The sequence below is a fragment of the Pteronotus mesoamericanus genome, unplaced genomic scaffold (assembly GCF_021234165.1).
Source record: "Pteronotus mesoamericanus isolate MK-2021 breed Mesoamerican mustached bat unplaced genomic scaffold, CSHL_Meso_final scaffold_174, whole genome shotgun sequence".
NCBI lineage: Eukaryota > Metazoa > Chordata > Mammalia > Chiroptera > Mormoopidae > Pteronotus > Pteronotus mesoamericanus.
Window position 1 is genome coordinate 8,456,767 of NW_026555309.1, and position 27,705 is coordinate 8,484,471.

Genomic DNA, 27,705 nt, shown 5'->3' on the forward strand with positions numbered 1-27,705 from the left:
ATAAATATTTACCGAGTGTCTAGTATGTGGCATTGTTCAAGGTTTTGGGGAGGCAGAAGTTAGTTAGACCAAGTCCTTCCCACCCCCACCCCACCCCCCACCCCATGGAGCTTACGTTCTGTTGGAAAGAGACAGTGAAAAGGTAAATATATCAATGGCTAAGATAATTTCTGATTGTGGTACATTCTGTGAAGGAAATAGAATGAAACTGGGTATAGGAGTGGGGAGGTAGGAGGGAAAAGTGTTTCCTTGAGATGAGGGAGACAGGCAAAACCTCTGTGAGGAGGAGAATTCGAACTGAGAGTTGAAGAATGAACCAGGCTTGTGAGAGCCTGTGAGGAGGTGTGCCAGGCCCATGAAGCAGCTAGTATGTGGGCTTGGAGTGGAGAAAGCTGGCTGAGCATAAGGACCAAGAGGGCTGGAACACAGGGAGGAGGGGGAGAATAGAATGAGAGGCAAGCAGGAACCAGGTCAGCCTTTAGGCCACAGTGAGAAATTTGGATTTTGACATATAGCAGTATTTAACTCTTAAGGCAGAATGTAAAATTTCCCTTGGTTAATAGGAGAAAATAACTTTGTATGTTTATTATAGGTTGAAATTCAAAATCTTGATTAAAACATAACATTCTTGTGAGGTTACATTATTGTGAAGAACATAGTATTTTAAAAGGTCGTCTTAGAAATATGGTAGCAGGAGCCTGAGAATTAGAACATAGCCCTGGCTGGTGTGGCTCAGTGGATTGAGCACTGGCCTGCAAACCAAAGGGTTGTGGGTTTGATTCCCAGTCAGGGCACATGTGTGGGTGTGGACCAAGTCCCCAGTAGGGGGTGCTCAAGAGGCAGCCACACATTGCTGTTTCCCTCTCTTTCTCCCTCCCTTCCCTTCTCTAGAAATAAGTAAAATCTTTAAAAAAAAAATTAGAAAATATAATTTCTACTCGTGCTTCAAAATTTCATGTTTAATATAACTTTTCAGTTTTGCTCTTAAATAGGTAACGCATTTATTAATAAATTATTTTTAGACATTGAGATAATTAAAAGGCCATAGTGTTGATGTCTAAATGAAATAGTTCATAGTTCCTTAGTTTTTTTAGAGTATATTTTATTAATTATGCTATTACAGTTGCCCCATCTTTTTCTCCCCTTTATTCCCCTCTGCCCTGCACCTCCCTCTCACCATCATTCCAACCTCTCCCCCCACTTAGTTCATGTCCATGGGTTGTACATATAAGTTCTTTGGCTTCTCCATTTCTTATACTATTCTTAACCTCCCCCTGTCTATTTTGTACCTACCATTTATGCTGCTTATTCCCTATACCTTTCCCCCCATTCTCCTCTCTCCCCCTCCCTGGTGATAACCCTCCATGTGGTCTCCATTTCTATGATTCTGTTCCTGTTCTAGTTGTTTGCTTAGTTTGTTTTTGTTTTTGTTTTCTTTAGATTCAGTTGTTGACAGTTGTGAGTTTGTTGTCATATTACTGTTCATAGTTTTTGATCTCCTTCTTTTTCTTAGATAAGTCCCTTTAACATTTCATGTAATAAGGACTTGGTGATGATGAACTCCTTTAACTTGACCTTATCTGGGAAGCTCTTTATCTACCCTTCCATTCCAAATGATAGCTTTGCTGGATACAGTAATCTTGGGTGCAGGTCCTTGCCTTTCATGACTTTGAATACTTCTTGCCAGCCCCTTCTTGCCTGTAAAGTTCCTTTTGAGAAATCAGCTGATAGTCTGATGGCCACTCCTTTGCAGGTAACTGTCTCCTTTCCTCTTGCTGCTTTTAAGATTCTCTCCTTATCTTTAATCTTGGATAATGTAATTATGATGTGCCTTGGTGTGTGCTTCCTTAGGCCCAACTTCTTTGGGACTCTCTGAGCTTCCTGGATCTCCTGGAAGTCTATTTCCTTGACCAGACTGGGGAAGTTCTCCTTCATTATTTTTTTAAATAAGTTTTCATTTTCTTGCTCTTCCTCTTCTCCTTCTGGCACCCCTGTGATTTGGATGTCGGAATGTTTAAAGTTGTCCCAGAGGTTCCTAAGCCTCTCCTTGTATTTTTGAATTCTTGTTCCTTCATTCTGTTCAGGTTGAATGTTTATCTCTTCCTTCTGCTCCCAGTCATCGATTTGAGTCCCAGTTTCCTTCCCTTCATGGTTGATTCCCTGTATATTTTTCTTTATTTCACTTTGCATAGCCTTCGCTTTTTCCTCCATTTTGTGACCATACTCAACCAATTCAGCGAGTATTCTGATTACCAGTGTTTTGAACTGTGCATCTGATAGGTTGGCTATCTGTTCATTGTTTAGTTCTGTTTCTGGAGTTTTGATCTGTCCTTTCATTTGGGCCATATTTCTTTGCCTAGGCACACCTGTTATGTTGTAAGGGACGGAGTCTTAGGTATTCACCAGGACGGGGCAACCCACTTTGCTGTGCTGTGGTGCTTAATATGGGGGAGGGGTCAGAGAGGGAATAATGCCACTTACTTGGCTTTCAGTCACTTCCCCCATTATCCACGAGCAAATTGGACCCTTCTGGTGCTTATTCCTAGCAGGGTGGGTTTGTGTACATTCTAGTACCCCATGAGTCTCTCCAGTGGACTCTCCTGTGAGGCTGGGAGTTTATCCTGTTCCTGCAACCCCCGCAGGTTTTACAGCCAGAGGTTTTGAGGCCTTTTTGTCCCATGCTGGAGCCCTGGACTGTGCGGTCTGTCTCACTCCCCATCTGTTCCTCCCAGTTTATCCACATGGAAATGTGGGACTGCCCAGTCTGCCAACCCCCACCTTTCCTGCCTGGTCCTCCAGCTGCCGCCTTGCCGTGCATCCTCTCCACATGACTGCCTGTCTCTGCCCCTCCTACCAGTCTGGATGAATGTTTCTTCTTTAACTCCTTGGTTGTCAGACTTCCATACAGTTCAATTTTCTGCCAGTTCTGGTTGTTTTTTGTTTTTAAATTTTTTGTTGTCCTTCTTTTGGTTGTGCAAGGAGACAAAGTATATCTACCTATGCCTCCATCTTGGCCAGAAGTTCCATAGTTCCTTAGTTTTAAGTGATAGTTTTACGTTAAATATTAAGACTAGTTAGAAAGTTTAAAAATAATCTCCTGTAAAAAGTGGTGTTCATGTGTAATTTTCACATCAGTGGCATACCAGGTTAAGTTCTCTGAAGCGACAGAACATTTCAGATGGTTTTAATTATTCAACATGGTGTGTTCTCATATATAAGAACATAAATTAATTTTTTATTTAGTCTAATTTTGGTTCTTTATTTAAGCTCAGAATCTTCAGATAATAGCCTCAAGTATACTGGAAACCTATGCAAGTTGAGGTAAAAGATTAAAGCTAAAAACATACATGCTTCAAAGGACTCATTTAATATCATCAATAATACAAATAATGAATTGAATTGAATACACGGATGGAGTATGAAGTAGCAAATTCCAGGAACAGAAATGAATCATTTAAATTAAACATTTATTTGGAGATGAGCTTATACCAACTAATTTTTCAGGAAGTAAGGTAGTTTAACGTAATGACCATTAACAGTATACATATTCATAGTTATATTATAGATATTTATAATCCTCCAAATTCTAACATAATGGTTACAGAGCTTTATTCTAGACAATTTACTTCTTTTTGCATATGCCTCTTAGGTTATGAAAAGTACAACTGTAGTTCATCAAAATGTGCCCCAAGGCGCAATACCATTTTACTCAGTCATTAGAAAGTTTAGCATAATTGCTTAGCATAATCCAAAGAAAATATGAGTACTGACATCAGGGACTCTCCAATTTGTTAGGCAATTGTTCCATAATTTTTGGCACCAAGATAATCCACATGTTGAAAAAGCAATTAATCATTGGTGTTAGTTATCAAGCTATGATTTTAGCTATTTCCTCCCCAAACTGACCTGAAATGACAGAGTTCCTTATTTCATTTTTGTAATATTCTGATTTCTCAGATCAAAAGTTTAAGTATGCCAGTCTGGTTACAGTTGACCTAAGATTTGTGTTATTAATTTTCTAGAATAAGTAGATCATAACTTGATATTTACAAAGATGAATGGCATTACTTCCACTAATATTTGGATAAAAGGTTTAAAAACCTTTAGAAACTTATGGACTGATTACCTCAGGAGAAGTTACTTGAAGTCCTTAAACTAGCATTTTGGCCCAAAGAAGGTAAATTTATTTGCTGTTGGAAGTTGTGTTGAAAATAGGCCAAAATGAGAAGAATACACAATTAGATTTTCAATTTTTCAACTAATATTTTGCAAACACAATGACATAGACATTTTAATTATTAAACAGTGAACAAAATAATTACCTCACCATAATTTGAACATTGTCATCTTATTTTATATCATGAGGATAAGCAAAAATAAGAATCACCATTTAGTGTAGTATATTTTCCTATCTTCAAAACCACCTTCCCTCTGAACAAAAAAGCCCCCCACATTGCTCAACAATGCATGTGTCTTTGGAATTCATAGTTAAAACAATCCAGAAATATAGAAAGAAACCTTGGAACTCAACAGCCTGTGTTCAGTTCAGTTTATTCAGCTACACATGGATACAGTGCAGACTTAGCAATATAAATGAACTCTTCTCTGCATGCATGACTTATGCATCTGTACCTCATCACTCACAGAACAGTTTTTGGAAACTCTGAGCCTCTGCAGTATGTAGCACTCCAACTCCCAAACAGTTTCTCTGATTCATTGTAAAGTTACTATGCTTCTTGCCCTTCTGTGTTTATTTTCAAGTGGCTGCACTATTGGGCAGTTTATTATTCTATTGTGCGAAGCAGTGATTTTTCAAAATCCTGAATACTAGGTAGTCATACTAATTCATGACAGCGATCTTCAGACTAGATCCTTCAAATGGAGCACTTGATGTTTGGTCTCAGGGCTTATTTTCAAAATTCAGAAACAATGGAGCATAAATGGTTTCTCTTCCCGTTTGCTCTTTGTTCTTGTCGGTTCTACTGATTCCTAAATAACTTGTGTGATGTCTTATTGTTAACCAATAAAGAAAGCATGTACAATGAAGTTCGCATAGAATAGGACAAAGTAATTTAAAAATGGTACTAAATGCATACATTTTCAACAATATGCATGTTAGTGTTGTTGAATTGTTTGCCCTGACTTCTCCATCTTTTCTCCAGCTTGTGCTTCTGGTCCCAGTTTCGTTACTTGGACATTGGGATTAAGTTTTTGACAACGATTGACATTTCCTGCATGTTATCACCAAAGAGTTTGAGAAATTATCTCTGAAAAAAGTTGAAACTGAACAAAAAACAGGCTTCAGTTAGAAAATGGCCTATTCAGCTTCTGAATAGCTCAAGGCTGTAAGATAATACTTTGCAGGAAAAGGTAACCCCAATTCATTAGTTTCTGAATGATGGCTGCAAATTGAAGGCTGATTTCCTGAAAGCTCAATAATATAAATTGGAACACTTACACTAGAAGTGGTCTTGACAGTACATTAAAATTTAAAGATATACTTTAAAAATATTTGTAAAGGATCTTGCCTTTTAATAAACTACATTTATAAAGAAATGCAAGTGCTCCTTTCAGCCTGGGGAGGGGCCATTGGTGTCTCTGTAATATCCATTTAACCTCTCAATGTGTAGTAGTTTTGGGTATTATTGACCCCAATCCCAACTCCAGGGATGACCCCTAAATTGACCTAAAACAATCATTACGTATAATCCCAAGGATGGGCTCATGACTCAAGTTAGACCAATCAGAATTACATGGGAACCTTACTTTGATAATCGTGAGCTGCTATTTCCCTCTGCCAGGTGTGGCATGCAGCTGGTTTAGTGCAATCAGCTTTGAGTTTAGGTCAAGCAGTGAAGGGCAGAGCTGGGAACCATACCAGCAAGACTAACCCAACTGTGCCTAAGCCAGATTTGATTCCAGACTCGAGTTATGTAAGCCGACAAATTCTTACTGTTTAAGCAACTGGTTGTGTGTGTTACTTTTGTTATCATGGGCATTTTTCACCATACTAGATGTCTTTTATTAAAAATTGATTTTTAAAAAGAGTTGAAGTGGGGGGTGGATAAAAACATTGATTTGTTGTTCCACTTGTTCATGCATTCATTGGTTAACTCTCGTGTACCCTGGCCAGATACTGAACCCACAACCTTTTCATATTGGGGCGGGGCCCTATAATCAACTGAGCTACCTGGCCAGGGCCACACTAAAATGTCTTCATTGATTACGTCACCAATGTCAAATTAAATGTGGATAATTCTATTCCTGGAATGAAAACTGCCAGTATGTTTTCATGGTGACTTCAGTTACTCCTTACTCTTTCATGTCAAAACCTTAACCGTTCGATCATGTCTGTCAGAGAAACCTGAATGAGCTTGTGAGTGTTCCTAACTCAATGACTCGGTATGATGTTGGTGTTCCTGAAGGCTATAGCAGTAAATACCGATTTTTGGTTGCTTGTTGGGAGCATTTTTTTTTTTAAAGGGAACAAAAATGGGGGACACGTTGAACCATCTGAAACTGGGGGCCTCTGCTTTTATTTAAAGGGATATAAAATGAGACCAAAATGCTATTATATCAACTGAGAAAGTTTTTGGATACTAATGGTAATTGGTTTCCTCATCTTGCCACAGACCACTTCATGGCTCTAATGGAAAATTTTTAGGCTTTGCTTTCCTTGAGTTCTCGGCAGCATGTGGTCACTTGTAAATAATTCTGAAATCTTGACTTTTCTGCTCCTGTGATCTCCTCTCCCTCTGCCATTTTAAAATCTGATGTTTCCTTAATTCATCTTGGATCCTCTTCTCACTTTGCCATAGGTCATCTCATCTGCTTTCACCCCCAAATCTCTTAAGAATGCACATAGAAACATCAATATAGTACATTTCTGCTTTTTAAGGCTTATCAGCTCCTTACTGCCATTGGGATAGTCTGCAACACTCCTGCAGGATCTACCCTCATCTTATCTATTCAAGCTATCTCTTGCCACTCACCACATTCTACTCGACATTCAAGTCTAACTGAATTTCAGTTCTTGAAGGTTCTAAAGTTCTTGTTCTCTGCCTCTGACCTTTCATGCATTCCTGTACTCTCTTGCCTCCTCATTATGCTTCATCTGGCTAGTCCTCCAACCTTTCAACTTACAGCCTTATGCCAGGCACTTCCTTCAGGAGGCCTAACTGTGTAAGTGCTTTTCCCAAGAGTTCCCCAGCAGTTTATTTCTTTCATAGTAGTATCCTTCAGTTCTTGTTTACTTAGTTCTGTGATGACAGTGGTCATGTCTATCTTGTCCTAAACATCTCCAGGGAGTATAACTGGGTCTGGTTTAGTGAAGGCACTTGGCGAATACTTGAATGGCTAGATATCCTGTGCTGGGCTCTGTCTCAAGTTATTTGATTTTCAGGAAAATAATTTATGGTGTGACTTGGTTAATGTTTCCTAAGACAAAAATACCACGTTAAATTTTGTATTTTTACTAATGGGCTATCAAAGGGAGGTCCTCAAATAACGCTGTTTTATTCAACATCATTTCATTATAATGTTGTTGAAATGCCCTATGAACTTAACTCTTTTTATCCTTTATCCTATGGTAAAATTTGTTTTGCTGAAGTCCTAAAAGACCTTCAGTGAGGACTTAATGTATAGGCAAATTGAAAAGGGGCTCTTATAATCAGTATGGCAAGTGAGATGCTGAAATTCTTTTGACTAATTTAGAAAGGCAAGACTTTTTAAAAAATGGAAAGGTTCTAATTTCTTTCCCTTAACTCAAGAACACTAAAGGATGCTAGAAAAATAATGTAACCCCTCCCACAAAAGAATAAAAGAACAATTTGATTTCAAAGACTTTTATTACAGGATGTTAGTATGTTCAGGACACTTCGGAGCACCTTATACTTCTAATCAGATTTTTGGTAACTGGTTTTAAAGTGTTACTTGAGTATTTTTCTCATACTGGCTTTCAGGCAAAAGTACTACTTAGGGATTGTTTAAGAGATGTTAATTTGATTAAACAGTTTATCCTTAATAACCTGAGACATCAATCCGTGGATAGCTTCTATGGTAGTTTTACAGCTGGAAAGAAAAAACACATCACATAATGTTATAAGACCTGAAAACAGTTTCAAATATACAAGTCCCCTCCATTTCCATCCTTGTACCCCCAGTAATGATTTTTAGTTCCATTCATTCTCCCCAAAGTGTATCAATTTATAGTTTACTCTCATTATTTTTAGCCTCCTGCATGTCTTTTGACCATTTCACTATTAAGAGCACCTTCACAAGGAATAACAAAGTAATTGTTATAATTCCTAATAGTTTTGTTAATTGTCAGCAGCTCTGGGAAAAGTTCTGTTTTAGAAAGTCCTTAAATTATACATAATTCATAATCATATTCTAATACTACATTAAAATCTGTTATTCTTGTCCTTGTTGTTTATTACTTTGAATAATTAAAAAAATGATTTTAAAGAATCCTCTACTTTTTTCCTGAAACAATCACGAACATCCTTCAAATAATGAGAAGTCAGTTACGTTAGTGAGTGAAGGACTTAGATTTTAAAATTGCTAAAAAATAAAAAGCACCCTCCCCCGCAACAAAATGCTAACAATCTACCAATATTCAAAGAGATGCAATTGTTGTAAAGTTACCAAAATAGGAAATTCTTTACTCTTATACTATTTTTGTTCTTTCTACTTTTCTTCTTATGTAATTGGAGGCTTTCCCATAGTGAAATTTTTGCTTCAAAAGAAATTGAAATATAAATGTAGATAAAATTACAAATCACAGACTTATAGAGATGAATGAGGAAAAACACACATTCAGAGCAAGTACCAAAATTGAGACCTAATGTCAAAGGAAAATGTAATTTATAAACAGGTTACTGCCATGAGTATAGCTTTATCTATACTTTCTGAAAACCCTTGGAGAACAAAGGAATGAGGTAATTCTAACCCAGGAGAGTTTCTGCTCCTAATATATTATGTATTTCCTTCTTCTTTCTCTGTCCCACCCACCAGTCCAGTTTTTAAGATATTAAGGTTTCAGGTTTATATAGGTGTTAACATACTTTTCCTTTCTTCCCTGCCCCTAATTATCACATTAAAATTCAAATTTTTGTGAAAGTATAGGTTATTTAAGTAGTCTTCCCAATCCTGTATACATCTGAAGGGCCACATAATTATTTCCTAAGTTATCAGAGAATATATCCCAAGTTTGTTCCTAATAAATTTTGTTAGTAAAATTTGGGATATTAAATAAGAGATCATTTCATAAGAATAACAAGGGAGACACAATCATCACTGTACTACTTAGGGGTTTAAACTATAAAAATTTGAAAATTTGATACATTTAAGAAATCCCACTTTAATCTCTCAGAAAATGGCATTAGAATGGATTAAGACATCCTTTTGCAAAAGCTTGTTTTAATAAATAATTCAGTGATGGACTGGTTTTCTTTGTTCCCTTTCTAGCTGAACCTAGAAAAGGTGACTGAGAGTTTTCTGTAATATTAACTAAATGACTAAAAGACTTTTAAGCCCTTATGTTCTTATCTAATGTCTCCTAAATTTTCAAAGTTAAAATCAGCCTTTGACAACCCTTAAAGTTCCCAAGAAGTTATTATTTAGGTACTATTCTAAGTCATAAGAAAGTTAAACCGTAAGGAATTTGAGTCCTACTATTACTTGCATATTTTTAAAAAGATTTTATTTATTTATTTTTAGAGAGAAGGGAAGCAAAGGAAAGAGGGAGAGAAACACTGACTTGCAAGAACCATTGATCGGTTGTCTCCTGCATGCCCCTCTCAATGGGGGACTTGGCCTGCAACTTAGGCATGTGCCTTAACTGGAATCGAACCTCTGACCTTTTGTTTTTGCGGGACAATGTCCATCTCACTTAGCCAGACCAGTCAGGGCTATTATTTGCAAATATTGAAACAAAAAGAGGGAAAGGAATAGATTTGCTCTTACCTGTCTCGCGTAGCTTTGGCAAGTTTGTCTTCTGACTTTCGGTCGTGTGTTTCTAAACCCAACATGAAACTCCCTCGTCCCAGCTGGGCTTCTGACTGTTCTAATTTTTCAGACAAATCAAAGACCTGGCCAGTGGTATAGTCTGCATTCTGTAGGGAAAATGGTACTGTGTCAGTACAGAATACAAGCCTACTATTAGACATTCTTAATGTAAATTAATTTTCTTATATATAGAATGTTATTTACAAAGAATTCCACCATGAAATCTAAGTGAATAGTCAGTGAATTAGGAAGTCAAACGAAACTTGCAAAGGCTGACTCTAAAGTTCAAGCAGTGTGAGTGGGTAGTTTTTTCACCCTTTTATAACTTCAAGATTAGATTTGAAATTTTTCCTTTGACTGCTGAAATCTAGTATCTGTCATAATGAGAGGCTTTCACAGCTCTGAGCCCAGGTTCTGGTTCTGCTGCAGATTAGCCGGGAGGCCTTGAGAGAGTGCCCTTAAGTCCTCTTCTGAAAATGGGGGACAAAGGTGATAATTTCTACCTTAAGGCTATTGTGAAGATCAAGTTAAGTAACACATATAAAGCTCTTTGCACTCTTCATGGCACCTGGCAAAGCCTTAATAATCATTAGCTAATTTTCTTGTTTGTTCGTTTTTTAAAATTTAATGACATTTTACTTTTATTTGGAGTAACTCATTTATATAAAGAATGTTCATTTAACAACTCTTATGCAATATATCCTGTAGATGGAAAATGACATTTTGTTATTTGCTCTTGTTGAACTTACAGAATAAGCACTTATGACATATTTTAAAAGTAACATTGTTTTTGCTTTTGATTATAAAATTGCCACTGCAGAAAATCTGGAAAACACAGAACAATATAAAGGAGAAAAGAAACACATATAATCCCTCCACTTAGCTATAACCACAGTTATATTTTAGAGTATTGCTATATGCTCACATGCACACCTATATTTGGTAAACTGGAATATAAATGGGTGGGGGAAAGCAGGGGTAAACGTAGGTTTATAGTTGCGCTCATGGAAGGAGACATGCAGGTTATGATTATTGCAATAGCAAATAAATCTTGTGTTTTGTGTTCTCACAACTGCAAGCCTATTTTTGCCCACCCCTGTATATACCATTTTGTCCTTCAATATTTCTTACTTTTCAAAAACAAAAATTTTTAGTTTCTCATATACATGTAATTGTAATATTTTTAAAAAGATTTTTGTAGGACATCTTTTTGAGAATGTGTCTAAAATACAAAACAAATTTTCATAAAGATCAGTTGTGAAGTACACATTCCATTTCTTCCCTGTATCTTCCAGAGAAGAGCACGTAGATTTAATAAACAACCTGGCAACGATCACTGTGTTACTCTATTTGCTCAGTTTGTAAGACAGCGTACAGGAAATATAGTTTAATCACCATACATGAGAACTTACTTGCTGTCATTGTAGTTACTACAGAGGGCCCTTTAAAATACTAACATCTCACCCTCCACTTCACTTTCCCATTGGATCTCAACACCAGTCTTGCTGGTTGCTTAAAAGGAGGACAAGTAATAATGAAGCTGGCCCCACAGTGCTTGTAGTCTGCTCTATAGTATGTGGGCTAGTTTCAAACAAGGTAAAATAAAATAAAATGCTACCAGCAATTCAATGATTTTACAAACTTGTATTTTTAAAAAATATAATTATATTCAGTTTGTCTGGATCTAAATGGCTTAGGACACCAACACCACCAACACTGCACCTGCTTCCCCCTCCAACACACACACAGTTTGGAGAAAACCCTAAGGTTTATAAGGGTTTACAGACCACTTCATATTTAGAAGATTTAGTTCATGCCATGAAACTGTAGGATGGCAGAAACAGTTATATTGTAAAATGAAATAAAATGACATAAATTACATTACAGACGCACAGAAAATAAACATAGGGAACTAATTTTTTAAATAAGAAAATTACTTTTTTTTCCTGGTAGCTTTTAGGTTACATGCTTTATCTGGGAAAGGAAATGAGTATATAATTATATAGTTTTTACTTAAAATGCTGCAATGGACTATATGTAAAACTGTAAGAAAGGAAGAAATATAATTTAACCTTTTTTTGATTATTAATGTCCTCAATATATGCAGTGCTGGAATACAGGGACAGCCATAGGCTGAGGAGGTAGGTTTGCCTTTACGAAAAGGTTCAGGCTGCTCTGGTCTTAGTGTTTTCTCCCCTTGCCATCATGTGTCACTTCTGGCTGCTATTAGTACACTTGCCTCTAAGGAAACAACACATATAAAGCATTTAGCAGTGTCTGGAGGATAGGAAACTGTTTGCTGTTATGATCATTCTCCTTCCTTCTAATTTGCTACTTCTGACTGTTGAGGATAAAAAAATAAGAAAACTTTCTCAGAATTGTTTAAAATAATAGTAAATATGCTCAACTGAAGTCTTTTTCTTTTAATACAATGAACCAAACAACAATAACAAAATTTATTGAGGTTTTGTTACATACCAGGCACTTTGCTAACTGCTTTATATAAAGTATTTCATTATTTCTCAATGTACTTAATGATGGAGGTACTAGTATTATTGAGCCCAAGAAAGGCTCAGTCACATTAAATAACTTTCTGAAGGTCACACCAGCCAGTAAAGTGGCACAGTTGTTTGAACTGAGTTAATTTTATTCCAAATTTTGTGATTCTAACCATTACGCTAAATTGTACTATATGAAGTGGCCTACTTAAAAAAGTAAAAACAAAACCACCAACCAACCAACCAACCAACCAACCAACCAAACAAACATAAATACTATTCCTGGCCATGCTCTAGATACAATAGATAGAAACTTGTTAAATAAATAAATATCCTTCTAATTATATCAGGTTTTAATGGTATTTTTTGGCCCAGTACCTGCTGCTTTAAGGTAATGTTATTCTGATTCCCCATCCTTTGTCCATGTGCTCCTGAAGAGTTTCTTCTACCCCTGCCTAGTAGTCAAACACTTGCCTTGGCCCAGATCAGGTGTAAGGATGGGCATGTGACTTAAGCAAAGCTCAGACACAGTAAGACTTCACTTTGGGGAGAGAGGCAGAGAGACAGAAAGGAAGAGGTGTGTATCTCGCTCTTCCCTTTTGAACATGAAACTGAGAGGCTACGAGGTCTGAAGCTATTGCTGCCATTTGCTTTCACATGAAGCCTGGAACTGAAGCCAACTGCCATAAAATCTAAACTGAGAGAGAAGGATCAAGACCTCAAAATGCTGTTTGAATGCACACTTAGCTGAGGCTAAACTAGTAAGCCTTGCTTCTGAACTTTGCAGTTTGCGTGATCCTCTTTTTGTTTAAGCCAGTTTGGTTGGGTCTTCTTGTCACTTGTAACTGGAGTCCTACCTGAAATACCTAACAGAACAAAAAAAGGGTATTTGGATTTTTTTCTCTGTAAGTCTCTTTAAGGCAGTGACAGATCTCACCCTCATTTGGGCACCATGTTGGCCATTTAGACTTAGTCTCAATAGTAAGTATACAATACAAACCTTGGCTTGGCCTAGCCTGTTATCTTAATCCACCTCTGGTCATGCAGAATCTGACCCCAGCCCTGCTGTATTGGCCAAGTCAGGTATAGTCATTCCACGAAGAAGAGTTTTAGTTTTTAAACATCTTATATAGCCTAGATAAAATTCAAATGCATTCTTTGGGAGTACTTACAGTAAGCAAGCTAGAGGAGCTCAGCGTATTCACCCAATATTTATTCCACAAAAGCTCAAGCAATTTGCGGTCCAAAGACGACTTGAAATATGAGACTTCTAAGGCATAATATCTATGAAACAAAGGCACAAATTTAGTAAGTAAATAAAAAATATCCGACCACATCATATAAAAGTTATAGCCAAATTTAAGTGTTTGGTCCAATAGACCAACAGGTAACCATGGTTTCTTTACTCTTCAGGGATATGGTTTCAAAAATTTTCTGCTTATTAAACTTTCTTGTGTTATATTTTTTTCCCTCTGTAGTGCCTAGAAATTCCCAGGAAGTCACCAACAACCAATGAGGATTCCTGAATGACATGTTTATCCATGATATTGAGTTCATTTATTAGTTCTACACAATAGCACATAAGCTTAATGACCTGCCTGCCTAGGGTCAAGTATTTTTGTTAGGGTTTTAAAAATACTGACTTAACATGTGGATTCCCCTTTTTCCTCATTCTTATCCCCTAATTAGGAGCTACTGCTTTTTGGAAAAGTATAAAGTAGGTCCTTAAAGCACCTAAAAAAATTATTACTGCTTCCAAAGGTACCTACTTTATAATCAGGTATAGGAACGAAAATTTAATGTCTGAAAAACGTTTTTCAAGGAATAAATATTTAAATATCTAGGTTCTGTACATCAGTGGATACAAAGAAACACAAGGGACTTCTTAACGAGCTTACCATTTATACATAAGATGTGGTATGAATCCCACAAGAAATTAGATGACATAACTGTATAGCGCATATATAAAATCAATCCCCTACGAATTAGCTTGTTTGTTTTGTAGAGATGAGAAATCCTAGTGTTGACAGACTGCCAGAGATACCTCAGAGAGAAAGCAGGATTAGATTGATCCATGAGTCTACAGTGTGGGTATCGAGAGCAAGGAGAGCATCAGGCACAGAGCATTGATTCACAAAAAGGAAAGTCATGGATAACTTAGCAAGAGCAGAAGAATTACATGGGAAAATCTAGAAAGCTATGTTGGGGTCTAGTTGATGGAGGCCATTCTATAAAAGGCTAAGAAATTTAACTTTATCTTTTAGGTATTTGGGACTCATGGAAGGTGTTTGAGCAGAGCAGTGATTTGGCCAAAGAGGGTTTTAGAGAGCTGGCTGTGGCAGGATGTGCAGAGGAGAGGAACTGGGGGGCAAGGATACCACAAAGGATGCCATTGCAGCAGGGCATTTGTGAAGGAGTAAAGGCTCAGGCTCAGGTAAGTGGTGCAAATAACAAAGACACGTGAACAGAACAAAAATGCTTGTTGATTAAATTTAGGATTGAAGAAATAAAAAAGAGAGTTTAAAGACATCAGAATGAAGTGAAGGTGTTTTCACAATTAAGATTCCTGTGCATATCTGAAAGATGCAAAGGACACAGCTAGTGAAATGTGGAAGAGGAACAGTGTATTTCTTGAGCACTTGTTATGCCCTGGGTGCTTTACATGCATTCTCATTTATTTTCCTTCCAATCATATAAGGATTTATTTTTTCCTATTCTACAGACAAAGGAACAGATTTAGGGAGTAAAGACCTTGCTTAAAGCCACATAGGTAGTGGCAGAGAAAGGATATGAAAAGTTATGTTTATTACCAAATACCTTCCAGTATTTATTTTTATTTTTTTAAACTGTTATTTTTTTTATTGTTCAAATACATTTGTCTCCATTTTTCCACCATCACTTTCCCCTGCCCCACCCATCTCCACCTCCCTCCCTCAATCCTTTCCCACTTTGGCTTTGTCTATGGGTCCTTCATACACATTCCCTGACTTGAGCCCTTCCCTTCCTTTCCCCGTTACCCGCCTCCTTCCTTCTCTCACATTACTGTTGGTTTCTTTTTTCTTTCAATGTTGCTGGTTATATTTTCCTTGCTTGTTTGTTTTGTTGATTAGGTTCCACTTATAGGTGAGATCATATGGTATTTGTCCTTCATCCCCTGGCTTACTTCACTTAGCATAATGCTCTCCAGTTCCATCCATGCTGTTGCGAAGGGTAGTAGCTCTTTCTTTCTTTCTGCTGCGTAGTATTCCATTGTGTAAATGTACCATAGCTTTTTGATCCACTCATTTACTGATGGGCACCTGGACTGCTTCCAGTGCTCCCTTTTCCACAGCTGGCCTTACCTCCACTCCCCACATCTGACCCTCACTCCTGGGGCCTCACTGCATAAATACTCTCATAAATGTCTACGCTCTGGATATAAAGACCAGGGATAACTCCCACTCTTTATTTTTATATCCAGAGTGTAGACATTTATGAGAGTATTTAAGCAGTGAGGCCCCAGGAGTGAGGGTCGGGGTGGGTAGGGGAGGCAAGGCCAGCTGTGGAAAGGGGAGCTATAATTTGGATCCCTGATGAAAAAAGAGACCAGAGCAGTGATTCTCAACCTTTTCATCTAATGGCACACATACACTAATTAGTAAATTCTGCAGCACACCAAAAAATATTTTTTACCGATCTGACCAAAAAAATAGGTATAATTTTGATTCGTTCACACTGATAGCTATTGTTGTGTTGGCTGTTGTAATACTTTATTTGACAATCTAAGGGAAAAGAGGTCAGTGCCCATGACTAAAATAGTAGGATACCGCATGTTTCAAAAATTCTTGTGGCATACCTGTTGAAAAGCACTGGATTAGAGGATAAGCATAGCAACAGATATTCAGGCTTATAAAACGTGGAAAATAAGGGCATTAAAATTTGAGTGTCTAGAATAGACTATTATGTTTTAAAACATCTGGATCACCTTAAGTAATTTCTGTTTTAATTCCATAAGCTGATACAATGATATATTTTTTTTTTGAGTTATGAGAGTTGAAAACAAGAATATTCAAAAAACTTGTGGGGCTAAATCCTTACCTTCTGTATGAGAAGTCAATAATAGATCCTGCCTAAAACTGAAAATCAAGAAGCAGCACTATCAGAATATTGTTTGAAGGTACTGGGGAAAATACTTAAAAGTAATAACTATAATAGTTTAAGTGACTGTCTCTGGGGGATGGGAAAGGGGATAGTACAAGACTTGTTTTTCATTATAAGTTTCAAGGAACCATTTTATTCTTTAACCTATGTGCTTGTAAAACACTAGTAACATACAAGATAATTAAAAAAACATTTATTTTCACTAAGATTCTTCAAAGTTAAAAATATACTATCTACATTAGATTCTATATTTACAACAGACTTTGAGTGTGCATTATGATCTGGGATTTAAGATAGGAAAGAAAAAAGAATGGTGAATATAAACTGCAAATAATAGCTCATCAGCAAATGCTTTATGAAATGGTTGTATATCCAGCCTGCACAGATCCCTGCTCTTTCAACTTGGCAGTATTTTAAATCATTAAAGATTTGAAATAAAAATAAATCAAGACACTTATTTGCCTTCTGAAAAAGTTTACTCTTTCTAGGGAGAATCAAGATGGTGGAGGAGTGAGTGGAAGTCACACTGACCTCCTCCCAGGACCAACCTGGAATTACAACTAAATTGTGGAGAAATCACCTGGAACAAACAACTGAACAATAGCGAGAGAGGACCCTTATAACCTTGCACGGACAGCAGAATCAGCTTTAGCGCAACCTAACTGGTAAGGAGTGCAGTAGAGACTCGAGAAGGCGGAAGCAGCGCCCACGGGCAGCAGTACCAGGTTCCTGAAATGGCCAGCTGGATCCCCCTGAGATAATCAGGGGCTAAACCATAAGCGGGGATCTCCAGCCTACAGTACCAGAGCCCAAAAAGTACACAGATAACAGCCAGCTGTGAAAAGTGCCAGGGTTGCTCTCTGCCAGAGAAAGTCGGCTGGAGACACAAAGAGCTATTTATAGGGCCAGCACATAGATTTTTGTTTGCAGCCACCTTACCCTGGGCTCCAGCAAAGGTGGGGGCAGAGTGGGCTAGAGACACCTGAGGAGAGACTGGGGAAGGAGGCTTTGGGGAGAGAACTGAGAGAGTAGCCAGAGGGATCCCAGTGCTGACTCAACCCCCTATGGCAGCAGCCATCTGGCTCAGGCAGATCACTCCTATGAGTGGCGACAAAGTGAGAGGACCCAATAACTCCACCCCCAGGAGAGACTCTGCCCTGCCCTGTGGTGTCTAAGCTGGCCTGCTGAGTGCAGAGACCATAGATTAACTGAAGGAGACAGCCACATACAATAGATTCCTGGAAGTCTCAAACAGACTACCTAAGGTCAGATACGGTCAACATCTGACATCAATTGAGGCAGATCCAGAGAGAAAAAACAGCGGTCTCCTACCACAGAAGTTCACACCACAAAGTCAGGAAATCAAGACAGGTCAATTTAAGAAGCAGAAGCAAAAAAGAAGAGTCTCACAAATAATGGGAAGACAAAGAAACACCCCTTAGTCAAAGGGAAGGGAGGAATCCCCAGAAAGAGAACTAAGTGAAATAGAGGCAAGTAAACTATCAGATATTGAGTTCAAAACAATGGTTCTAAGGAAGCTCAATGAGCTCAGTGAGCTCAGAGAGAACTACAAAAAAAAACTACAGGGAAACTATGCGGAACTTACTGCAAACTATATCAGCATGAAAAAGGACACAGAAACTATCAATAAGAGATAAGAGGAAATGAATAATACAATTTCTGAATTGAAGAACACAATAGAAGGAATCAAAAGGAGGCTAGATGAAGCAGAGAAATGAATGAGCAAACTGGAGAATAAGATAGAAAAAAGCTCCCAGAAAGAGCAAGAAAATGAAAACAGACTCGAAAAGAATGAAGAGGCATTTAGAGAAATGCAGGACAACCTGAAACATAATATCCGGATAATAGGGATACCAGAAGGAGGAGGAGGAACAAGGGATAGAGAACCTGTTTCACAAAGTAATGATGGAAAACTTCCCTAATTGGAGGAGAGAAAAAGTCACACAAGTCCAGGAAGCAGTGGGTCCCATTCAAGAGGAACCCAATGAGGCCCACTCCAAGACACATCATCATTAAAATGGCAAATATCAAAGACAAACAGAGAAGTCTAAAGGAAGCAAGGGAGAAACAGGTAATAAAATACAAGGGAGCCCTGGTACGGCTAGCAGCTGACTTCTCAACAGAAACACAACAAGTCAGAAGGGAATGGCAAGAAATACTCCAAGTCATGAAAAGCAAAGACTTGCAACCAAGACTGCTCTACCCAGCAAGGCTCTCAACTAAAATGGAAGGTGAAATAAGGAGTCTCCTAGACAAAAGAAGGCTAAAAGAATACACCTCCACCAAACCAGCACCGCAAAATATGTTGAAGGGACTGCTTTAAGAAGAAAAAGAGCCTATGAATACCCACTTCCTTTCACAGTCACCAATACTTGATATTACCAATATTTTTAATTCTTATTAATCTGATTGTGACAATGTGTTATTTTAATTGTTACTTTATTATTTGCTGAAATTGAACCTGTTTTTATGTATTTCTTGCCTATTTTTATTATGTTTAAAAAAGCTTTAAATGAGTTTTTGGCATTCTTTATCCATTTTTTTGATTAAAGGTTTATAGAATTTTTTTTCCTAAAAAAACCCTCCAAAACTATTAACCCTTTTTTAGATGTGTTGCAAATACTTTCCTATTCTATTACTTGTCCTTTAACTTTTTTTATATGTATATTACCATATAGTCCTAAATGCATAATATAATCACATTGTCAATATTTTACTTTATAGCTTCTTCTAGGTTTGCATATTTTACTTCAGGGTAAGAAAAATATTATTTTGTATTTTCTCCTAAAACTCCTTAGAGTTTACATATTGATTTTTAACTCACCTGAATATTTTTTGTATAATGTACGAAATAGGGCTCTACATTTGTTTTATTTCAAGTAATAGAGGTCCATGCACTTTATTTGCTGAATAAGCCGTATTTCCCCCATTGTTTTCAAAATCAATTGAATCATATATTACATTTTAGACAGATACATACATTTGTTTCTAGAATGCTCATTTTATTTCATTGACCTTTGATTATTTCTGTTCTGGTGTCATGTTTTAATTGCTAAGACTTTGTAATGGGTTTACATTTTTTAGTACTTTATAATGGATTTTGACATTTAAAAAAATAAGTAAATAAAATCAATTTGCATTTTAAAAAAAAGTTTATTACTTTTTCTTATTTAGGAATTGAGCCTAAGTAAGAGTACATCTTTGAATATGCCAGTGATTCCAGATTCAAAATTCTAGGCTACAGAAATGTGAGTAGCTAGAAAGTGGCCACTCCTCTTTGATAGGCTCCTATTTCTGAAAAACAGGAAATGTAGACAGGCTTTTTCGGTTACAGAAAGCATAGCCTGCTGCAGTCTTTTTTGTTTGTTTTGAAAGCTGCTCATGGTGATAAAAAAAAAGTAGAGTAGGTGTTAAAAGTATAAGCTTTTGACCATTACAACTCAATATGAAAAAGAGAAAAAACTGACAGTTACTCTGAAAATGCAATTATCACAGCAAAGGTGTTTCCATGCTCAGGTGCAATTCCCTTAGGGAGGAATGGCTTAAATTCTTTTCAACCGGGCAAATTCGGTGATTTAATCCTAAATCTTTAACTGAAAAAATAAAACAGAATTCTTTTCTTCAGACATATCTCAGGGATGACTGAAAACCACACATATTTAAAATCTTGATTTTAGAAATTCTGGAATTTTCTAAGAATTTCTAAACAGAAAAATAAGAGCAGCAGTAGCAGATGAGTAGTCTAGGTATTCCTTGAAGTTGGGATAGGAGGTATGAAGAAAAGGGGACACTAATCATTTAAGCAATAGTTTTTTGGAGGTGCTCACCCTTCTATGTGCCATGCTCTACTTTAAATGTCAGGATATAGCAGAAAATCCATTCTACTTTCATGAGTTCACATTCTAATGAGTTGATTAGTTTTTTCTAACAAGGAAGAAAAAAACATATCAGTTGGTGTCAAGTGCTAAGAAAAATAAAGCTGGGAAAAGGAACACAGAGTGACAGGAAGATGCTATTTTAGATAGGGCGAGCCATATAGAAATAAGAAAAAATGTTCCAGGCAGAGGAACCAGAAAGTGCAAAGGACCTAAGACAGGAGGATACTGCCTGGCACATCTGACACACCATAAGGAGGCCACTATGGCTGGACTGGAGAGAGCAAAGGTTCAGGGATATGAGCTCAGAGAGGTTGTAGGGGCCACACTGTAAAGGGCTGTGAGGGCCATGGTAAGGGTTATGGATCATATTCTTGGTGAGAAGGGAAGTTTTTCGGAGAAGGAGGTACATGATCTGACTTACATTTTAACAGAATCAGTTTGGTGGACAAAAGACCTTTAAGGGGTGAAGGGAAGAAACAGGAAAACTAGTCAGAAGGCTAGTGCTTTGGTCCAGGCCACAGGTGGCTTGGGACGAAATCATAATAAGAAAGGTGGCAAGATACATTTAGAAGGTGGAGAGAGATGTCCTTATTGGTTTCTTTAAAACTTTAAAAACCTGAGATGTAATTCACTTACTATAAGATTAATTATATTAAAGAAGTATACAATTCAGAGGTTTTCAGTATGGTTTCTTTAACTTTTGGAGTGAAAATGTAAAGGAAGAATTTTTGCTAAGTGAAACCTCGGAACTTTTAGGTTGCAGATAGGCTAGTGTCAGGCTGGCTCTGAATACAATTTTTTTCAACTGTTAATTTCATTAATGGACCAAGTATCTTGTACATCGATAAAATTTTTATGATTGTGTGAAAGACAACTGATATGTTAGATTAAAACAATTATTAATAAAAACTCAAACATTATTCTAAATTTGTACATTCTTACTACTATTTTAAAAGGTATCATGAAAGGAATTTGGCTGAACTTTTATTCTCATCTGTAAGGGGCTTGGCCTGTATGATCTCTTAGGTTTCTTATGACTCTGTCATCAGATACATTTTTAAATTACTTACTGTTTGCAGTGTACACCAAAGTCTTCTATTTTATTAAGTGGGATAGTCTGGTACTCAGAAGGTCCTTCATCAGGAGGTTTGTAGCCCTACACAAAAATGAAGAAAATAGAAAATTAAACCAAGCAACTCAAAGGAAAAACCATGTTTTACATGTAGCTTTATATTTATAGAAACATTAATTCTGGGGAGCCAAATATTGAACCTAAACATTCTAGAATTATGTATATTGCTTATACCCTCCGTCAACTCCAAGTGGGACTGAAAACTGGATTTGCCTTATATTCATTTTTCTTGTCTTTTGGTGATGTACACTTGTGCTAATAACTATTTTAGATTGCAGGAAAGGAAGCAGATGTATTTAGTTTGTTTCTCTAGTACCTGTTAGAATACCATGGACACTCATATACTTATTAACAAATAAAGACTGTCTTTGTAATAAAATTAATTATAAAAAACACAAATGTATTGTCTTCTGCTAAGGACAATTAATGCTAATTAATGACAATCTGACTGCTATTTTTTAAATACTATTAAACTGTTTTAGGACAACACAAGGTAGTAACCATAGTGCATCTTTAAAAATAAGTCAAATATTTGGGACTTGAAAAAGTTATATGGACTTATAATTTCAAAAATTACCTTTGGGTATGTCCTAAAGGCTCCAAGATTCACTTTCCCTGCAGATATTGTTCTTGTTGGGTCAATCTATAAGAAAGTATATTTAATATCTGATTATAAAATCCTCATATACTTCCATTTATTTAAACATTATAAATCCAGAAATACATATGTACATATAACATAATAGACATACACACAATTAAAATAACCAAATGGGAAATAAGAACCAAAAATTCATAAAACTTCAATAAAGTGGTAAGTATAGAAATGTCTTCATAGTTACTTTAGAGATTACATCTAGTTATATTTAAGAATATTATTAGCCCTTCTTTTTCAAAAATTTTTTTTCTTTTAATAGATGGCCAATTTCTACCTTCCTTGCAGTAGATAGAATTGCATCTAAAACACTGAACATAGCAAGAGTTGCTCTAGCAATTCTTGATTGCTCAATTCATTCAACATTGACTGAGTGTCTACTATGTGCCGGGAACACCCTCATCTTACAGAGTGGGGTAAGAGACACAGAGAGGTTAAGTAATTTGTTCAAAAGTTTCAGTTTCTAAGAGGTGGAATTCAGATTCAAACCTAGGCAGATTGACAAAAGAGCCTTGTTCTTATCACACTAGTTTTATTTCTCAGTATACTTGCTTTAGTAATCTTTATGAAGAACTTAATTAGAACTGGTTGTAAAAATACTTACCACCACTGCTACGAACGGCTCCTGGAACTGCTGATTGAGCATTTGAGTACTAACATCAATCCCAGAAAGCCAGCAGCCGTAGCCAGGGTGGCTATGATACCAGCCAATTGCATTTTCAAGGCGGCCAACCTAACAAGTGAAGAGGAGAAGGGAGCTTGAGGTTCCTGTTTAATCTGAGAATCATTTGTCTGTTTATACAGTATTATCATAAAATAATAGCATGTAGAATAGTTCATAGAATATGCTGCTTTAAAAAAAAAAAAAAAAGGTGTTTTGAATAGATAACACATGCCCAAAGCACAAAACTGACAAGATATAAAGGTTATTCAGTTTCCTTCCTACCTCCTTCCCCCCAATTATCCAGTTTTCAGCCCAGATGTTACCACTACACACAGCTGCTTACATACCTATCATACAGAGATATTCTCTGCATATATGCATGTAAACATTCTGGGGTTTGTTTCATATTAGTAAATATATAACTACTTTTTAATTATTTTTTAAAAGTCTGGTTGGCAGTATATTGTATGGCTATACCATAATTTATTTAATCAACTTTATACTCAATAACATTTAGGTTACTTCCAAAGTTTTGGTTTTAAACACACACCTGATAATGAGTGTGAGAATTAAAAAAAAAATTTTATTGAGATATAATTGACATGTAATACTATATTAGTTCAGGTATACAATGTAATGATGATATATATATATATACATATATATATATACAGTGAAATGATCACAATAAATGTCAATTAACATCTATCACCACACATAGTTACAATTGTTTTCTTGTGATAAGAACTTTTAAGATCTACTCTCTCAAGTGTGAGGATTTATTTAAAAAAATTCATGCTAATATCATATAAATTTTATATAGAAATTATTGAAAATACCTTAAAATATAAACTTAATGTAAAGAGAATAGCTTTAAGTTTAGAAAGTCAAAAAATCACCGTAAGACTCTTCTACTTGCAGTAACTAAACTTTAAGGAACAATATTTTTACCTGTTTGGCGTTTTCTATATATGCGGCCATGTACTCATAAGCGGCAGCCTGAGCATTTACTCGGGTTTCAGTGCCCTCTACAGGCAAAGCAAAACTGTCCATAATGATCATTGTTTCACCATCCACCTTTCCCAGCATCAAGCCCATCACTTCCAAGTTTCCTCCTGATCTGGCATGCATCACCATTTTCAGTAGAGCCAATGCTGAGATTTTGCAGTACTTAAAGTAATGGTGACTACAAAACAAAAGCATGGTGTAATTAACTTTCTTATATAAAGTAAAATTTCAAAAGAGTTTGTGTCAAGATAATGAGTAAGTATCGAAGGAATTTATAGTGGTGGAAGGGGGAGAACATGTAGAATGTGGGAAAAAGTAGAAAAGGACAGAGTTTCTCCAGGGGGATCGAAATAATAAACATGTCAGTCCTGACAAATATTTCCCCTTGGGAGAGGGGAAGAGTATGAAATAGTTTTTTGGAATATACCGTTCAAGTAGAAAAGAGGTAAGTACATGACTAGTTCAATAGACCTTTTCTCCATTATTTTTGGAATCACCAAATCTCTGATTGTGATTTTGGTTGGATGGTTGTACCTAATTATTCTCAGGCCTCTCACCTCTGGCCTTGTGGATAAGAATGCATCTGACATTCATAAGCCTAGGTTTGAATCCTTGCACTGACAAGTTCTAGCTGTGGCCTTGAAATAACCACTTAATATCTGTGCCCCAGTATCCTCATCTGTAAATAGGGGTATTTCATAGAATTGTTAGGAGGAAATAAACTAAATGAAGTAATGTATATAAAGTGCTTAGCTTAGTGCCTGATACCTACTAAACTTCTGTGGTTATCAATTTCAAAATTAAAAATGTAGCCCTACTATCTTTAGTTCTACTATAATAATCTGTAAATGTGAATAAATTACTCTTGAATAAAATTTATTTTCCATCTCACTGATATAGCCCAAGACAGGTAAAATGAGTATGAGTAAAGCTACAATCAGACAGTGAGGCAAGCTGATAGCTTCCAAATATTTAGGCTATATCAACCTAAAATGCATAGCCTGCTGTAGAGGAAAGCAGACCTCCAGGCAAACTGGCTAGTCTGTATAGAGTGGTCAGTGTCTATGAGAAGCCTTTTTAAGATGTCTGCCCACAGATTTTAATTATAAATTGAAGACATGGAGACTTGCTTTTGGGAGTCAAAACATGAATTAAAATCTTGGGTTCTCCAATTATTGGGGAAAATAAAAAAATAAAAAGTTATTGTGCTCCTGTTACATACATTCTAGACATCCTTTTTTATATACCTTATCTAGTACATCCTTTTTATATATTAACTTATCTAATCTACATGACATCACCAATAGGCCTTATTTCCATTTCACAGAAAAAGATGGATAAGTAAATTAGGGTCAATCAACTAGTTAGTGACAGTAGTGAGATTTGATCTTAGGTCTGACTATTGGTCACTTAGAGGAGTTTTTTGCCTCTGTGATTATGAAATAAGTTACTTTTTGTATTTGCTTTTTTTCTTATTTGCAAAAGAACGAAAACAAAGTACTGGCCTGCCATGAGGATTAAGTGACATGGAACTTTCAAGCTCAGTGCTCAGCCCATATTAGGCATTCAATAAACATTGCTGGATCTGAAAACTGAGTTAAAGCCTGCCTTGTAAAAAACTATGAGACAGATGAAGTATGGTTTTTGTTGTTGACCACCGCTCTTCTTCCTATCTCTCCATTAGAGAGACTGTGCCAAAATCTGCTCTCCAGTAAAGAATCCTCAGCTTGTCCTCACTCCTGGGGAAACAGGAATTTTGTTAAGGGGCAAAAAGCCTTAAGCTCTATCGGTATGATTTCTAGCTTACGTGCACTGGTGGAGTAACATTTTGGGAAACTGGGTAGAGCCTCGTGTGTTTCTGAAATAACTACCAGCAATCAAACGATTATAGATCTCTAAAAGATGACTCATAGTTAGAGACCCATAGGCTGGCTCAATTTCTGAAGACAGTGCTATTTCCACAGTTTGGGATCAGGTGAAGGTCCCAACAAGGTGTATATCGACATAGGGTACAGGCAGTGTGTGTGGCATAGATTACAATACGAATGTTCAGAAGGGACACCCCAAATCACGGCTTGCCGTTTTCCTCTTCCATCCTTCGGAGGCAAAAGTGTTAAACAGAAAAGAGAGACGAAGAAAGCTCCAGTGGTGGGGCTTAGGCTCTACTTATGGGGATAAAAGACAAAATTTCTCAGGTGCGTATTGTTTCTCCCCGTTCATGAAAAATCAAGCTCTCCACCCCCGTAATTCCCATTCCCCCTAGGTCTCCTAAACTCCCGCCTCCCCTTCCCTCCCCTGCGTCTCGCCAGGGACCTCCTCACTCCTTAGTCCAGGGCTTCGCCGCCAGGATTTCTTGCTGCTGTTTCTTGTCGTATTTGTAGATTTCATCGATGCTCTGGGCTTCCTGCATGTTGTTGGCCAATTCCCAGGTTTTCTGGGCCATACAACTCCCGGACGCCGCCATCTCCAGGAAGCCGAGAAGCTCTCGCCTCGACAACCAAGATGCAGCTTTACCTCGCTGGGTTTCCGGGTGTGGGCTTCGGACCCCGCACCACGGGTGCAAATTCGTACTAGCCTCTCGAGGCAGCCATGACACCTGGAACCGGAGGGGAAGTTGGTGCAGACCATTCGGGGATGGCGGGGCCCTTCGGAAACTCGACCATATAAACAGCACTTACACAATAGATAGAGGCAGAGGAATCTTCTCGTGGCGTAAGGGATAACGTATTATCTTGGAAAATAATGTATGTGAATTAGGACAAAAAATGATTAAATGTGGGAATGGTATAGCCTACAGCACCGGAAGAAGGGCATGTTAACTGTTTTGCCCGAAATTGGAATTGTCCTTCTTTGTTCATTCTGCGCAGGCTCTGTCTCCGCCATATTAAAGTGGGTAGGTTCTTAAGCTGGGGTAGTGGGAAAAACTCTTCTTTATGAGGGTGTAGGTAGCCTACATGAAATATAGTTTGCTGAAAGATTAAAAAAAGTCATGTTTGCGGAAAAGCTGACATGTAAGTAGTTCTGGATGCTTGTTGAAAGAGAAACATGACATCCTAATTTGCTTATGACGAGCCGCTGCACATGCGTAGAACCCTACGGGCTCGTGGGGGTTTGGCACCACGCGTTCTCCAGCTATCCGGCAAGGCCACAGAACTTGTATATGACTTACCAGTGTTCTAAAGAAGTCCAGTATCCAGTTGCTATAGTATTTGAAAGTTTAGTTTTCAGCATTGCTCCGGTAAACCATCTCTTTCTTCAAGACCGAATTAATCTCAACATCTTACCTGTTTTCTTCCAACAGCTAATGTTAGGCATCGGTTAGGAAAGAACGGCTGGGAAGGAGAGGTCGGGGCGGGGGTGGGAGGGGGCGGTCAGGGTGGTCGAAGCTTCACCCTTTGCGGCTTAGCTGTTGACTTTATCGTAGTCCAGCAGAAGAAACAGCGAGAAGCTAGAAGCCACAGAGAAATTCCCATCTTAAAGCATGCGCACTGACAGCCTTTGCCGCGACCTCAGATAACCTATACTCATATAATAATTAACAGGAATCAACATTGCTCTTTACTCGCCCCTCACCTCCAGGACCCATCAGTCAAGCTAGGGACTGCACTCCCGGAAAGCATATATAACTTGGCTCGCCCCCACTGCTTTACATTTAGGTCTCCAGACCTCAGAGACAAGGAAGGGCCCCCGCTTTGCTATCA

General features: G+C 37.4%; 1 protein-coding gene and 1 non-coding gene across 4 annotated transcripts; one reads left to right on the plus strand and one right to left on the minus strand.

Moving 5' to 3' along the window:
- Positions 1–7,828: 7,828 nt before the first annotated feature.
- COPS5 (COP9 signalosome subunit 5) lies at positions 7,829–27,364 on the minus strand. 3 transcript variants are annotated; one of them, XM_054590225.1, is made up of 8 exons: positions 27,289–27,364; positions 23,948–24,182; positions 22,937–23,065; positions 22,255–22,320; positions 21,616–21,701; positions 13,679–13,790; positions 9,967–10,115; positions 7,829–8,070 (listed from the first exon to the last, which is right to left on the minus strand). In XM_054590225.1, exons 2-8 carry the CDS (start codon positions 24,131–24,133, stop codon positions 7,986–7,988), a joined length of 813 nt encoding a protein of 270 aa, XP_054446200.1. In that variant the 5' UTR covers positions 24,134–24,182; positions 27,289–27,364; the 3' UTR covers positions 7,829–7,985. The 3 variants fall into 3 exon arrangements, with proteins under 3 accessions (XP_054446200.1, XP_054446197.1, XP_054446199.1); XM_054590222.1 differs by lacking the exon at positions 27,289–27,364 and adding an exon at positions 26,326–26,592; XM_054590224.1 differs by lacking the exon at positions 27,289–27,364 and adding an exon at positions 26,318–26,414.
- LOC129084497 (small nucleolar RNA SNORA61) lies at positions 11,471–11,605 on the plus strand. The gene has a single exon (XR_008530620.1). It is a non-coding gene; the product is annotated as a small nucleolar RNA SNORA61 (small nucleolar RNA).
- Positions 27,365–27,705: the final 341 nt, after the last annotated feature.